This window comes from Odocoileus virginianus, chromosome 11 (genome assembly GCF_023699985.2).
Source record: "Odocoileus virginianus isolate 20LAN1187 ecotype Illinois chromosome 11, Ovbor_1.2, whole genome shotgun sequence".
Lineage (NCBI taxonomy): Eukaryota > Metazoa > Chordata > Mammalia > Artiodactyla > Cervidae > Odocoileus > Odocoileus virginianus.
Genome location: NC_069684.1, coordinates 58,438,002 through 58,453,660, shown reverse-complemented (window position 1 = coordinate 58,453,660; position 15,659 = coordinate 58,438,002). Strand labels below are relative to the sequence as shown.

The 15,659-nt window shown below is 37.7% G+C and overlaps 1 protein-coding gene across 10 annotated transcripts in view; it reads right to left on the bottom strand.

The window, feature by feature from the left end:
- Nucleotides 1–517: 517 nt before the first annotated feature.
- The window catches only part of ESRRG (estrogen related receptor gamma), a 625,441-nt gene continuing 610,299 nt past the window's right edge, over nucleotides 518–15,659 (bottom strand). For all 10 annotated transcript variants that reach the window (XM_070474514.1, XM_070474512.1, XM_070474515.1 and 7 more), the window contains one exon: nucleotides 518–4,404. In XM_070474514.1, coding sequence (XP_070330615.1) covers nucleotides 4,160–4,404 — 245 coding nt within the window. In that variant the 3' untranslated portion in view covers nucleotides 518–4,159. The remainder of the gene's footprint in view (nucleotides 4,405–15,659) is intronic.

The following is a 15,659-nucleotide window of genomic DNA, read 5'->3' as shown; positions in this document are numbered from 1 at the left end:
GGAACTGGTGCCCCCTCGGGAAATCCTGCTGGCCCCTCTGCCTGGCGCTGCTCCACGGACCCAGCAGCTTGCTGGCTGCCAAGCTCAGAGCCGGCACCTGATTTAATTGTGGGTGGAGGGAAATAATAGGTTATCTCTAGCAGGTTTTAATAGGATCTTAAAATAGGGGGAAAGTTTTCTGTTATGACATTGACATAGAGGCGATGATTTGGAGTAAAGTAGGATGATGTGAGACGCTTTAAGATTAAATAAGAGCTATATAAAGGCTTGTCAGAATGAATTCTAATGTGCTTGAGACACTTTGCATACTCTTAAATATGCAAAATGTCTCTTGGCACCCTAGAATTCATTCTGACAAGCCTTTATATAGCTCTTCTTTAACCTCGTACCTTATTTTTAGGGAACAGGTAACTCTCAGAGATGTTCTCTGAAGGAAAGCCACAAAGGGCAATGTTTTATTGATTTGGTTCTTAAGTGGGGGGAGGGGAAAAAAAGAAAACACCATACGAAAGAGCAATCAAAAGTGGAAGCATGTTTAATATTGCTCTACCATCATCCTGAAAGGCATAATAATTTGAGTTACACATCTGAACTGATTGGAGTTACAGAATCATATCTCCTTTTTGCATTTAACAATATATACAATATAAAATAAATACATTTACACAAATGGACATTTGCTGGAGCACACAGTATGGTACACATCACAAAAATATACAATTGATTGCTTTACAGATGTGAAGCCCATCTACAGCTATAGACAAGGTTTTATTATTATTATTATTCTTTTTACTACTGGCTATAATGCAACTCCTGGATTATTATAAGCAGTTTAAATTTTTTTTGTCCTTTTACGATCTTTGCACATAAGACTGCCATAAAATGTTTTCCTAGGCAGGTAAACAGAGACGCTTAAATAATTAAAATACAATCACCAACACTCATTTTCTCTTCTATAAGAAAAATAGCAGTTTTAAATTTTTTATATCTTTTATGTTATCATTTAAATGCAAAATAGTGGAATAAATACAACAATCTGATCTGATTGAAACACAAGTGTAACTACAGGTAGTCACACAATCATATTGCTTAAATAAGAACCAACCTAAAAGAAGCGAAAGGAAAATTAAAATTATATGGCTAAAACATACACCTTGAGAACTTTCCAGTACTTCACATTAAGTAAATGGTCTTGCTTGAAACTTGAAAAAACTTACCTCCAGCGAGGTTTAAGATGAAGCGTTTACCCTAAAGCCCGTGCAATTCTTTTAGATCTAAATTTTAGTTGTGTTTCCTATTTGTGAGATACTTGTTCTTTTGTAATGCGGAGAGTCAATTGAACTGAAAACTAAAAATTGTCCTTCATTCTTTTTACATTTCTCCCTCTCATGTTTTCAGTCAGTTGGCTTTTACTTCTGAAGCCCAAGTACTTTAATGTGATACAGTGAAAACAATGTATATATTGTATATATTTTATTTATATAGATAGTGTGGTTGAATAGGAGTAACTTAAACCCTGCACAAACTTTCTGGAAAATAATCTTTTTAAACACTTACATATATAAATAGTCTTATAGAATCAGCACCTTTTTTCCCAGGAGTTGTATTTTCCATTGTTATTTTTTCAAGGGATGTGCCAATTTCTGAACTCCTATCACAGCTATAAATTTCAAGTTATTGACCATCTGAATGAATTGCTAATGATGATTTATCTAGAATCACACTACAGTCACTTCTCTACTGAGAAACCACAATCTACGATATAGTCCCATATAGCTAATGATAGATACACAGTATTTCTAGCACTAGGCTGATGAAACATCAACCCAAGGTATTTTTGTTTAAAGCACACAAAGTAGCAATAGTTTTGGAAACGTGTCCGCACCAAAAAAGTTTTGCAACAACACAGAGCGAGTTAATAACAACATCTGAGAGATGATTGAGTGAAAGCCATATATACAGCGTTTAAAAATTAGACTTATCTATATTCTTGAAATATTCAAAGTTTTATTTCTAAGCTATACATTGGTATTCTATAATAAACCATTAGAGAAATTATTCCTTGTTTTGAAAATATTATTATGATTCTGACGTGTATCTGTTTGTAATGAATACTTGTTTGGAGTTTCAATCTCTTAATTATTATTAGGAAGAACCTTATTAATGGTAAGGAATAGAATATACTACTGTAGTCTCCTGAGGAATTGTACATCCAATATTGTCTCTAATTCTACCCTGTGTCTAAAAGCACACACCACAAGAATCCAAACACCACAAGAACAAGACAACAGTCTTTGAATGCAACATAAAATTCAGAAAAGCACAGCAAACATGAAACATTGAAAAGCTGAACTACTTTTCTTTTGTTTGTTAGGATTACAATTTTAATTACATCTGTGTACATAGAATAAGACTGTTCACATAATACAGGGAGCAGCTACTAACACTGGTCCATTGGTATAGCATTTGATGGAGGTTACTGTTTATTGGTTATTCAGCGATTGTAGATTTCGGGGGCATCTAATTGATTTCTTCATTAGATTACACCTCTTAACAGTCTGGAACCTGACTGACTTTCTTGCTGTGACAATACTGGTTGAAAAGCACATAGACTGGCTTAGCTCTTGGTAAAAACTGCAGATTAATTTTAACAAAGATTCCTAAATGAATCAACTCATAGAGATTGGGTTTTAGAATTTGGTCAGGCGTCTGCTGTCTTTGATGATTTTTTTTTTTTTTTCAAATCCTGGCATTTGCCTTATTGCCTCTTAAGTGAATACTGGCTCACAGCTCCTTCAGGGATAAAGTCTGTAACTTTGCAAACAGGCAGTATTTCATTCCTAACCACCGTGGCAGCTAGAAATCCTATGGCAACTGGACCTCCCAGGGAGAGAGGTGCGCTCCTGATCACTCTACGGATCTGTATTCCATGTGCAGTGACCACTCGGAGTCACTGCAGGTGTAATCTAATCCTTTGTGTCAAGTGAACATTTAGGTAAACTGGAGCTCATGTTAAGAAACTGATGTTTGGGACCAGACTGGCACACAACATAAATTGCATCCGTGATAGTATGCACCTTCCTTTCAACTATTGCTTGAGTAAGTTAAATTCCCATATTAACAAATGGCTGAAAAGTGGTAAAGCTGGTACAAAAAAATCTCCATTTGTAAGAAGAAAATGAAACATTTTTTTAAAAATCTTCCTTCAGGATTCATTTGTCCTTCATTATTGTTCATAATTGTTCAAAGCCAGCACAAAATTGCAGTATTCTTATTTCTCTTTAGTATTGCATGAATGAATAAAGCTTAAACTATTCCCTGAAAAAGTTACATAGTAGCTAAACTAACAAATACCTGGAAGACTTGAAAAAACAATTAAGGAATCAAATGGCTGTAACTGATTTAGATGGAAAAGCAATGATAAGAAGCAGCCGATGTAACGTTGCTTAAGTCATCTAATTAGAGGCTGCTCCCGTGGAATCTAATACTGCACTCAGTCAATTCGTGTGTGTCGCACTGTACTTTTAGGTACGGTGGTTCTCTTTGATTCCTTAGTCATTGGGGACGTTACGGTTCACAAGAAGTTCACTGGTATCCATATTATGGATCTCCATCCTTTGGCAGGGCTGGCTTCCATAGCTCTCCAATTAGAGACCTCTTTTAAAAGTTCAGCAGCAGAAGGAAGGAAGGAAAGAAGGAAAAAAGGGAGGAAAAAAGGAAGGAAGGGAGAAAAGAAAGACCGAAGAAGGGAGGGAGGGAAAGAGAAAGGAAGGAAAATGTTCTTACGACTAGAGATATTAAAGTTTAAAAGAAAGTGGAAGAATAAGACAGGATGGACAAGGGATACAGGAGAAGGAAGGAGGGAAGGAAAGTAGGAAGGAAGGAAGGAGAGGAAGACTAGGGAGGGAGGGAAAAAATAACGAGGAAAAGAAAGTGAGAAAAGATATGGAGAAAAGATGAGATCAAGGTAGGAAGAAACTCATCAGGAAGATACGGAGAAATCTGAAAGCTGCTTCATAGTCTTGCTGCTAAATCATCAGTGCAGTCTTTGTTGATTTTTGACGTTGTGAACTAAACTCTTAAGTTTCTTTGACATCACTCTTGGGTTTATTTTCCCTTTTTCAGCGTGCAGGATAGGATGGCCCTGGGAAGCCTTTAGTCAGACCTTGGCCTCCAGCATTTCCAAAAAAAGTTTGTGCATGGGGACTTTGCCTTCCAGTTTGATGTTGTAGAAATGCTGCACGGCCTTGGTGGAGGTCTGCCTCAGAAGCGGCAGCGTCATCAGCATCTTGCCAGCCCTGCGAGGGTCTTCCATGTGCTGGCCGGCCTCATAATCCTGCAGGGCCTCATGTAAGACATCCTGAAGCTTCTGAACAGCTTCGACATCTTCTATGTGCATGGAGTCTACAAGCCAAGAAGATAAACAATGTTAACAATAATAAAAAAACATGGCAATTCGAATTGTGAAGCTTGTCTTATTCTTGAATTTCTCTATGCTGTGAATTGCTCGGGGGCTTCCAAAATCTCCATTTTATTTTTCTAAATTTCACTGCAATAGATAATTTCCAATGCTGACTTAGGAGGTGGGAATTACTACAAAAATCCATTTATTTCAAACATGTGGGTTTTTCCTTCTGGAAACGAAGCAAGAGAAGACTTTCATAGAATATAGTCTTGGCTGTTTTATTCATTATTTCATTCATATATTTACTCATTCATTCAACAATTATAAAAGGGCATCTGTTAAAAAATTATCCTAAGTGCCATGGAGGTAATGTTGTCTAAAATCAGATCTTGTGCTCAAAAAGCCCATATTTCCCAAAAGGGAAAAAAAGAAGTCAATAACCAAAACTGTAAGAAATTCATGAAAATACATTGAACCTAATACTATGTTCCATTGTAGACTGTACACAAATCATAATAAACTGCTCATCTTTCCAGAATTTTTAGTGTTCTCTTAATAGTTCATTAAAGCATCCTTACCTAGGTTACTTCTCTACAAAAAAACACATGAAGTCTTTAATGAATTCTGAAATAACTTTTCACATTTGTGAAGGTGAACTTTGCCCGTAAGTGACTAATTTAAAAATCTAATTCAATCAAGCAAGCAAAGGGTTAACAGGGTTGCCACAATTACTCTTGCGAGAAATGTGAGATGTGAAGGAAAAAATAAAAGTTACAGCTCTAGCTCTAAAACAGACACTTAATTATATACAAGTTTGAATCATTTAGCACGTTTTATTGATTCTGATGACAGTTTATCTGTTAATTACACATAATGGAGTCTTTGGGGGGTTCTTCATGTTTAATAATTCTAGTTCTCTGAGAATGCAGAGCTCTGAGATATATGTAGTTAGCCTAATCTTTCATATAATTCAAATATCAGATCACATGCCCAAAAAGAGAGAGGAAATGTAATTTAAAATCAAGTAGCTAAACATATGATGAAAATGAATTACGGCAAGGTAATTAAAAGATTGATGGCTATAACCAGTAAATGCTTTAAAAACTTCTAGGTATTTTCTTTACTGTTTTGTTTTGATTTTTACATTGCCATTTTAAAATTGTTTCATCACATCATTGATGCACTGACTACTGTTAACAACAGATTTCTTTAAAACAGTTTTAGGGGACCTCCCTCACGGTCTAGTGATTAAGACTCCATTCTCCCAATGCAGGGGACAAGGATTTGATCCTCAATCAGGGAACTAAGATCCCACATGCTGCAAGACGCAGCCAAAAAATTTAAAAACTTGAAAAAATGAAAAAAAGCAGAAAAATATAATAACTAAACCATTTCTTAAATATTTGCTTTTGGGTGTGGCCTCTGATAAGCACTTTATGAACTTTAATTCATTCATCTCCCAACAGCCCTGTGAGGCAGGTGGCAGGGCTAGTAAGTGTCAGAGTAGGATTAAACTCAGGTGTCTTTGAATCAAAGTATATTGCCAGAATTTATAACATGGGACATGACATTTCCTTTAAAAGAAAATAAAAGAGTTGAAATTGTCCTCTGAGCTCATCTCACTCAACTTTCCATCTTCATCAAAAGTCTTGTCTACAACATATCTAACGATGACATTGCCAGTTGCATGGACAGCTTTCTACTTAACAAGGAACAGAGCTAATTGTTAGAAATGTCTTCTTCATATTTTCCCAAATCTGTCTCTAGCTTTCATCCTTTGGCCCTGGTTCTAACTACTGAGACCATACAGGATACATTGTCGTCTTCGACATGGCCGATCTTTAAATGCTTGAAGTCAGCTGTACGGTCACCTCGGCCTCCACCCCAAGTCTTGCCTTCCCTACTGCTCTTGCTCAGCAGGAGATATATTATAGAATGTCACAGGAAATGAGGCGAGGACAAATAGCAGAGAGATATGCTCACAAACAGCAATTAAGACTTCAAACTATTCTTTAAAGGCGGTGATTTAGCTTGAGAGATTTAAAAATGATTTAATCAAATTACTATGATAATTTAACTTCCCATTTACAGAAAAGATTCTAACTCATTTTAGCTTAACCCATTCTCGGATCTGCTAATATTTTAAATGCAAACTCACTAAATCTGAACTATTTAATTAGACCATGATTCAGCTGGCAGACTGCTGAAGAAAATATTAATCTCCATTAGGGATCCTAGTTCAAGTTCTGGCTCCGTGGCTTTAATCTCTGTTTTATTCTTGGGGCTAAATTTATACATTTATGCCAAGCTCAATAGAACTGGCATTACTTTATGTAATTATTTAATTTGGTTGTTGGTACTTTTTTTTTTTTAAACTTTATGTTTTAAAGGAAATTGAACCAGTATTTGTGCTAATGGGGACCAACTAAACTTAATAATGGAAACCATAGGTTTTTGAACTAATCAGACAGGGCAAAGCTGAGCATTAAAAGCACAGAGTGAGCTGCTAAGAAGAAATAAACGTAGGAAGGATTTCTGGGTTCAAACCCAGACCCATTAAATAAGAAGACTGGAGCAGCATGCAGGACATTAGTATTTTTAAAAATCTAGGTGATTCTATGGTCAAGTCAGAGTTGAGAATCAGACAAATGGTATTCTAAAATAATCAAGATTCCAAAAGACAACCAGAGTTCAAATGATACATATAGCCTCACCCATATTTTAAGTTCCAACATCTAATAATAAAATAGAAACCTTTTGTTAAATTCCAGTATTTTCCCTCATGAAGGGGGACTGTAAAGGGACATATCTAACTCAGATCATTTACCTTGGGAAGACAGCTAAATATCCTTATACTAATAGCTGCAAAATCCATTGAGACTTAGAGCTATGACAAAAGAAGATTTTTATTTTTACATCTTATCTGGAACAGAACACTGCCCTTCTCAATGGCAAAATTATCCATTACTGTGGCATTTAGGTACAGCCAAATGCCCACGTTCTATTTGGAAACTGTCTTCAGGATTTGTAGCTCATTTTCGGCAATATTTTCTCAATGATGCCAAATCTTATATTGAGGATGGAACTGAATATTAGACACAGACGAAGCATATTCAGAGTCATGCCTGATACACACTAGAAACCGATACTCAGCCACCTTTTCCGTGGAACACAGGTGTTGATTTTCTTTAGTTTGTAAGCTGCCAAATAAAGAGGGGCAGTAAGGGCTCAGCCAATGTGATTCTCTCTCTAATCACCGAAGCAATGAAATGTAGTATGATGAAAAAGAGAAGTGAGCAAAAGCCTACTTTCTAAAAGCAAATTTGTGTCTCCAAATTTTTACATACGATTGTAAGGAGTCTAATGAAGTGATCTCAGTCAACCAGCTGAGATATTGAAGAAACTGTGTTGCCCACCATGGCAAAATGACTCGTGATTAACCCAGTTAGACTTAAAAGTTTTCAAAAAGGTTTGATTAAAAATCAGTAAACTGCATCCCAGGAAGTTGGTAGTTGTGGCACCAAACACTTTCAGTCTCTCCAAATCTGCACATAACAGAACAGAGCAACTAGATGGCAAAACTAAAAACCACAGACAACACTTACCAAAAACACGAAGTGACAATACACACACACACACACAATCAGAATTATAGTGTGTGTGTGTGTGTGTGTGTGTGTGTGTGTGTGTGTGTGTGTGTGTGTGTGTGTCTCTGTCCTAGCTCTGTCCACCAAAAAGATTCAGGAAGGATGGCCAACCTAGGAATGTAGTAATGGGTACCAACTGGCACCCAAGCTGTAATCAGATTCCAAGTCCCAGACAGGAAATATTAGGGATGAATATGGAACACCTTGGGCTTCCCAGGTGGTGCAAGTAGTAAAGAACCCACCTGCCAATGCAGGAGACGTAAGAGACGTGAGTTTGATCCCTGGGTCGGGAAGATTGCCTGGAGGCGGGCATGGCAACCCACTCCAGTATTCTTGCCTGGAGAATCCCACGGACAGAGGAGCCTGGAGGGCTGCAGTCCATAAGGTTGCAAAGAGTCGGACACGACTGAGGCAACTTAGCACACACACACATATAGAACACCTTGTCATGACAACTAGGAAGGAGAGTATCTACAACTACTAAGTCATTCAAAAAAGATTCCCTACACTGACCTGAAGAGGTTCCCACTGACCTTAGTGGGACAATTTGAAAAGAATTATAATTGCAACTGATTGAAATCCACTGAATCTGTTTAAATACATGTTTTTATAATGACATTTAAAAAAGATGAGTGCTGATTCCTTATATCTTGAAAACTTGAAAATTTTAAGTAGAAATAATCAAGCATTTATCCTTTTTTTCCACATTCACTCTGTGACACTGGTAACCAGGCAAGAGAAAGAAACTCTCTGTAAAAGTATCCCTGCTACAGAATGAAAAAAGAAAGGTTACAATACAAATCAACATGGATTTAGGGAATGAGTTCCCACGACTGCTGGGGTTCCCTTGTGGCTCAGATGATAAACAATCCGCCTGCATGCAGGAGACCCAGGTTTGGCCCCTGGGTTGAGCAGTCCCCTGGAGAAGGGAAGGGCTCCCCACTCCAGTATTCCTGCCTGGAGAATCCCATGGACAGAGGAGCCTGGCGGGCTACAGTCCATGGGGTCATAAAGAGTTGGGTGCGACTGAGGGTCTAACACTTTCCCTTGCTTCACCAAAGGCTGCTAACATCACACAAAAAAAGTGAAACAGCCAAATGTCATGTGTCTGCCCAAGAACAGCATGCCACCTATAGGTCTAGAAACTGAATCTGATTATGCTTTTTGGATCCTGTCACAGAGAAACACGCTGAGCTGCCCCTATAGGGTGTAAACTGCGAAGTTCGCACTGTGGGGAACTCTGCAGGGCAAATGTCTTGGTTTTTGCAAGAGACAAACTCTAAGAATGTGAAAATGAAAGAATAAATTTTACATGGAAAGAGACTTCACAGATCCATAAGGAGAAGATAATGTTTTTTAAAGGGCAAGACTAAACTATCAAGTCTGGGGATATACATTCAGCAACAAAGCCATTATAATACATTAGGAAGTGAGGACTATAAAAATTGGGAGGAGAGTGGTTACTTTCATGGAAAGGGAGGGGATTGAGATTGGGACAGACACGACTTGACCTTGTTCATTGTGGTAGGTAGCAAAATGGTCCCAAAGATACCCAGACAGTCCATCTCTACAACCTGAATGCTACCCCGTATGGAAAAAGGGACTTTGATATAGGACAGTATCCTAGATTATCCATGGGCATTCAATGAAATCAAGTGTCCTTTTAAGAGGGAGGGGGAAAAGAAAAGGCAATGTCACCAATGAAGCAAAATGGTACAAGAAGGGCTCTGAAGATGGAAGGAACCACGAGCCAAGGACTGTGAGGAACACCTCAGTAGAAGCTGTAGAAGGCCAGGAACCAAATTGTCCTGTAGAGTTTCCAGAGGCAATGTGGCCCTGTCCACACCTTGCTGTTAACCTGGTGAAGTTGATCAGGACTTCTGACCTCCAAAACTGTAGGAAAATAAATACGTGTGGTTTAAAGCCACCGGGGCTTCCTTGGTGGCTCAGTGGTAAAGAAACCTCCTGCCGAGCAGATGATGGAGACAGGGGTTCAAGCCCCACGTCGGGAAGATCCCCTGGAGTAGGGAACAACAGCCCACTCCCGTATTCTGACTTGGAAAATCCCACAGACAGAGCAGCCTGGCAGGCTTCAATCTATAGAGTCCAAAAGAGTTGGACACGACTGAGTGATTTACACTTTGGATACACTTTTAAGTCACATATTTGGTTTTGTATGTGTATGTGTGTGTTAGTTTGTGCTTTAAATTAAAATGGTGAGAGACCTAGAGAGAGGGAGAGAGAAACTTGATGAAAATGTCCTTTCTAGAAAGTAGTGAGTTGAGCAGAATTCCCATCAAGACTACAGAAACAGTTGGCAGAAACACCAAGGAAGCTGCACACATATCAAGTAGGGGGTTGGGTCATAACACCCTGTAGATCTTTTCTAACCCAGAGAGGTTGTAATTCTAGCACTGGACATAAAAATAACTCTGAGGAGATTGGGGTTGACACATACACACTACTGTACATAAAGCAGATTACTAATAATGAGGGTCAGTGGTCAAGAATCCAACAGCCAATGCCAACTCCAATCGAACTAGAGATGCAGAAGATCTAGGTTTGATCCCTGGGTGGAGAAGATCCCCTGAAGGAGGATATGGCAACCCACTCCAGTATTCTTGCTGGGAAAATCCCATGGACAGAGGAGCCTGGAGTGCTACCGTCCATAGGGTCGCAAAGATTTGGGCATGACTGAACACACAGCAGTGATCATTGAGCATGATAAGAAACATTCAAGAACCAGCTTTACTTTTTTACATAGGATTTTGAAAGATCACAATATGCAAATAAGGGTTGCATTAAATTAAAAAATAATCTACTTTCCTAATATGTCTTCAGAAATAAAATAATCCAAAGAATGATGGCAGATTTGAGTAAAAGCTAAAAAGAAGTAGAAGAGATAGAAAGGCATAAGTTTGATTTTTTATTTGTGTGATAATATTAATTATGGTTTTGTCACGGTAAGAGTTGAGAATGAATTTCTATGTGCCACAAAAGGCCTACCCATATTAATTTCTTACAAAATCTGGTAAACATTTTGGCGCCAATTACCTTTGTAACTTTTCTGAGTGGTTTTATACTATAACTCCACAAAGACAGTAAGAAGATAAAGGAAGCGTAAGCAAACACATGTGCTCAGTAGAGTCCAACTCTTTGTGACCTCATGTACAATAGCCTGCCAAGCTCCTCTGTCCACGGGATTTCCCAGGCAAGAATACTGCAGTAGGGTTGCTATTACTTCCTCCAGGGGATCTTCTCAACCCAGGGATTAAACCTACATCTCTTGCATTACAGGCGGATTTTTTTTTTTTTTTTTTTAACCACTGAGCCACCTGGGAAGTCCAAGATAAAGGAACTGGGGACAAAATTCAAAATGAAACTTAAAATATCAATTTAGGCTGGCAGATCTGAAACTGCACTGGTAGTGTCTTGCTTACTGACCATTTTAAAGACGTGGGATAGACTTACTTGTGAAACAAACAGCTTACTGATAGCAAGGGACACAGGGTCCAACCCTCTGTCCTCAAGTAGTCTCACATCTTTTATCAGCTTGCTTCTGTTATCCATAAAACAACACTGGAGATGTCTACCCAAACAGGCAAATTATGGAAATCTAAAAAGATTTCCTGGCAGGGGCTCAAAACTAAAATAGAAATGTCTACAGAAAGATACTAAAAATGGATAATCTCTTGTCCATTAGCTAAAACTGTCTCCTGTGTATCAAATCAGCAAACGCCATTAAAATTTCAGTAAAACTGTTTGAGGACCCAGTAGATACAAAAGAGTTGAAGAGCTGTTTTTACTCCTTTACTAGTTGTTCTGATTTGTGAAGATGTTAATGTTTCTCTATTACAAACTCCAACACAAATATACACACCACACATGAAATCTAAGACTAAAGTCATTATCCTCTTTTAAAAGTAACTGAGAGTTAAAATTTTAGACCAGTTAGGAGAAATAAGATGCTATTGAATTCATCTGCCTGATTTTACAGAGAAGAAGCCATGCATTCTTAAAGGAGGTAAAATCTGAAATTGGAGAGTAGGGGGAAGAAAATCTCTCCTTTTAGGTAAAATGCATACATACATAGTACTTAAATAGATTACATAGAGTATTTGTAATAATACTTCACTGGGGACCTATTACGAAAAACATATCTAAACAGCCTACCCTAAGAAGAGTGTGTGGTGCTAGAGAAGACTCCTGAGAGTCCCTTGAGCAGTAAGGACATCAAACCAGTCAACCCTAAAGGAAATCAATCCTGAATATTCATTGGAAGGACTGATGCTAAAGCTGAAACTCCAATACTTTGGCCACCTGATGCAAAGAGCCAACTCAGAAAAGGCATGGAAAAGACCATGATGCTGGGAAAGATTGAGGGCAGGAGAAGGGGGCAACAAAGGATGAGATGGTTGGATGGCATCACTGACTCAATGGACATGAGATTGAACAAACTCCGGGAGATAGTGAAGGACAGGGAAGCCTGGCATGCTGTAGTCCATGGTTCGCAAAGAGTCAGACATGACTGAGCGACTGAACGAGAAGAGTGATCATCGAAAATAAGATTGAGAAACACTAAACTTGTATGAGGTTCCAAAAACACTGATTAAATATGGCCCCCATTCCAGTCTCCAATAGAAATCATCAACTTTTTAATCCCTGAAATTACATCACATTCTGTACATACACCATTTGTATTTGAGAACAAAATATTGTCACGAGATGAGGATAATCACTTATGATTTAAAACTGATGACCAAAATATCATTTGCAGCTTGATATCAATTTGATGTTATTAATCCAAAATGGGATTCCCAGATGGCACAGTGGTAGAGAATTTGCCTGCAATACAGGAGATGCAGGTTTGATCCCTGGGTCAGGAAGATCCCCTGGAGAAGGCAATGGTAACCCACTACAATAGTCTTGCTGGGAAAATCGCATGGACAGAAGAGCCTGGCAAGCTACAGTCATGGGTGTTGCAGACTCAGACACAACTGACCTTGCATACACACACACTCTTGAAGTACTGTGTGTAAGTAAAAAGAAAACTCAACTTGAACATGTAGATTCTGTTTATTCTCAAATAGCCCAGGGTTAAAATTGCTCAATGTTGGGGGTGCATCTGGAGTGGCAACAGTTGGGATGTGAGGGGTGGCTATGGAATTTGAAGCCCTTGTGACTTAAGCAAAGAGAATGATCGGACTAAAAGTAACTCTTAATCTTAAACTGCTTTTAATCTTGCACTGCATAAAAGTGAGTATATTACCTTGGGGCTAGTGATAATAGTTTTCAATAAATCTTAGACAAAAGAATCAAAAGAACCAATTGAGAGAATAGAATCATATGCTATAATCTTACCTAAAATGCTTACAGTACTATCTTACCATATTACTCGCTTTATGTCTCATGAAGACATAAAATGAATTCTAGAATCATAGAATTCCCCAAATGGAAAGAATTCTAGAGATTAGTCAAAACCTCTCGGTTAATGTGTCAGAGAGCTGAGGCCTTACAATGCCAATGTTGAAATTGTGACCCAGATTCTCCTTTTAAAATTCAGTCTCACAAGATGTATCAGGGATGCAATATTTCTCAAGAGATTGTTGTTCTCTATCCAAAATAGAGAATATGTAGTTGAAATGAGCCTATTACGTTTCTTACCTTCAAATATAAGTGGAATAATTATTTAGGGTTTTCAAATATTAGAATATCATAATCACAGCATTGTTGCTGCCGTTTAGTTGCTCAGTCGTGTCCGACTTTTTGCGACCCCATGGACTGTAGCCCGCCAGGCTCCTCTGTTCATGGGATTTCCCAGGCAAGAATACTGGAGTAGATTGTCATTTCCTTCTCCAGGGGATCTTCCAACCCAGGGACTGAACCAGTGCTTCCTGCATTGGTAGCAAGATTCTTTACTACTGAGACACCAGGGAAGCTCTATTCACAGTTATTAGCTCACGATACATTGGGATTTTTGGCTATGTCCCTAAAGACAGGGAATATACTTTCAATGGCTTTCTGGTGTTATAAATATTCCTGAACTCATATGTGACAGAAACATAGCTACAAAAAATATGACAGCCATTATCAGGAAGCCAATTCCCTGTTTCCCAAGCATAAGCACAACATTTATAATTATTGAATAAAGACAGGTGTTTAAAATAAGCTGAAATTTAGATTAATGAGACAATGGTTGTTAACACCGACAGCCTGAAGGAGAATGCTGAGATACTATAACAATAAAGTAGATTTTTTTTTCCTCCACAAAAAGTCTCTTACATTAATCTAAATTTTGATTAATCTTAATCAAATCAAATCATATTAATCTAAATATGAAAAGAAAAATTTACAAGCTTTCTGGTATGTTTATAAGAAGTATTAAAATATATTCACATTGATGTATTTGGCAGCTTAAGAAACACCAGTTCCTAGCAAGATCGAATCTACAACTTTATAGCTGTTCTTCAAATAATGGTTAAAAAATGGAATAAAATAGCATCATATTGGCAGTCTCAAACAAAATGACTTTCTGAGTGGTTTATCCCAAGCTAAAACAGTAGGGCTTATAGGTTGGATGGATGAGAGAAAGCTATATTTACACAACGAAGGAGAGGTGGCACAATGGAGACATTAAAAAGTCCTTATAGTGCTTAATCACTACTCCTTCATCACAGACTCTGATTCTATTAATTTTGCTTGGTATTCAGAAGCTGAAAAATATTAGAATTACTTACAGGAGACTTTTGTGATGTGGAGAAGTAGCATACTACTTACTAAATGTTATTCTAGAAGAGAGGGTTTGTTGACTACTTCTGGCTTAAAACATGAAAAATAAACTGACTAGTTCTTTAAAGAGTTTCTAATCACCACTCATTGCTTAAAAGTAGGTCACTTCCTTCCCCCCACAGAAGAGAATGTGGGATTCGAACATCTATATATCAAAATATTAATGATTATACTTCTAAACAACAGTGACAAATGCTGCTACTAATTAATTCAGGTATTTTAAATTATAACCCATAGCCATAAAGTATACAACTAATATCTAAAATTACAAAATTTTAGCAATTTTGATGATAAAGTTTTAGCATTGCACAGCATTCATGATTAGTTAATAATTCACAAAAAGCAATTTGAGACACAAAAGATATACAACACACTGGGCTGCATTTAAAAAATAATTAACCAAGTAAATGTTTTAAATTAGAACCACGATACAATTTCCAAATAAAAATTCTTCTCAAACCATCACTGGATCTTTCATCCAATTATGAGAGATGTTCTAATGGGAAGTCCATACCAACTAATAAATTCTTAGAAAATTTCTATCCCATCTCCCACTTTGGTCTTCCAGATAGCAGGGGTTTCTTCAGGGTTTGTGATGATGATGTGATGTGTCATAAAGAGTCATATTTTACAGTTTCACAAGGGTAGGAGGAGAGAAGTGAATGGTATTTTAAGGAAGAGGGGTCCATTCGCAATTAAAAGTGTGAAATGCTAAACTCCATTATGAAGACAAACAGCAAAGTACAACTTCATTGTTGAAAACAATTTCCCTCCTATCAGTCCAAGGATTCATGCATCAATATTGTAGATGAACTGTT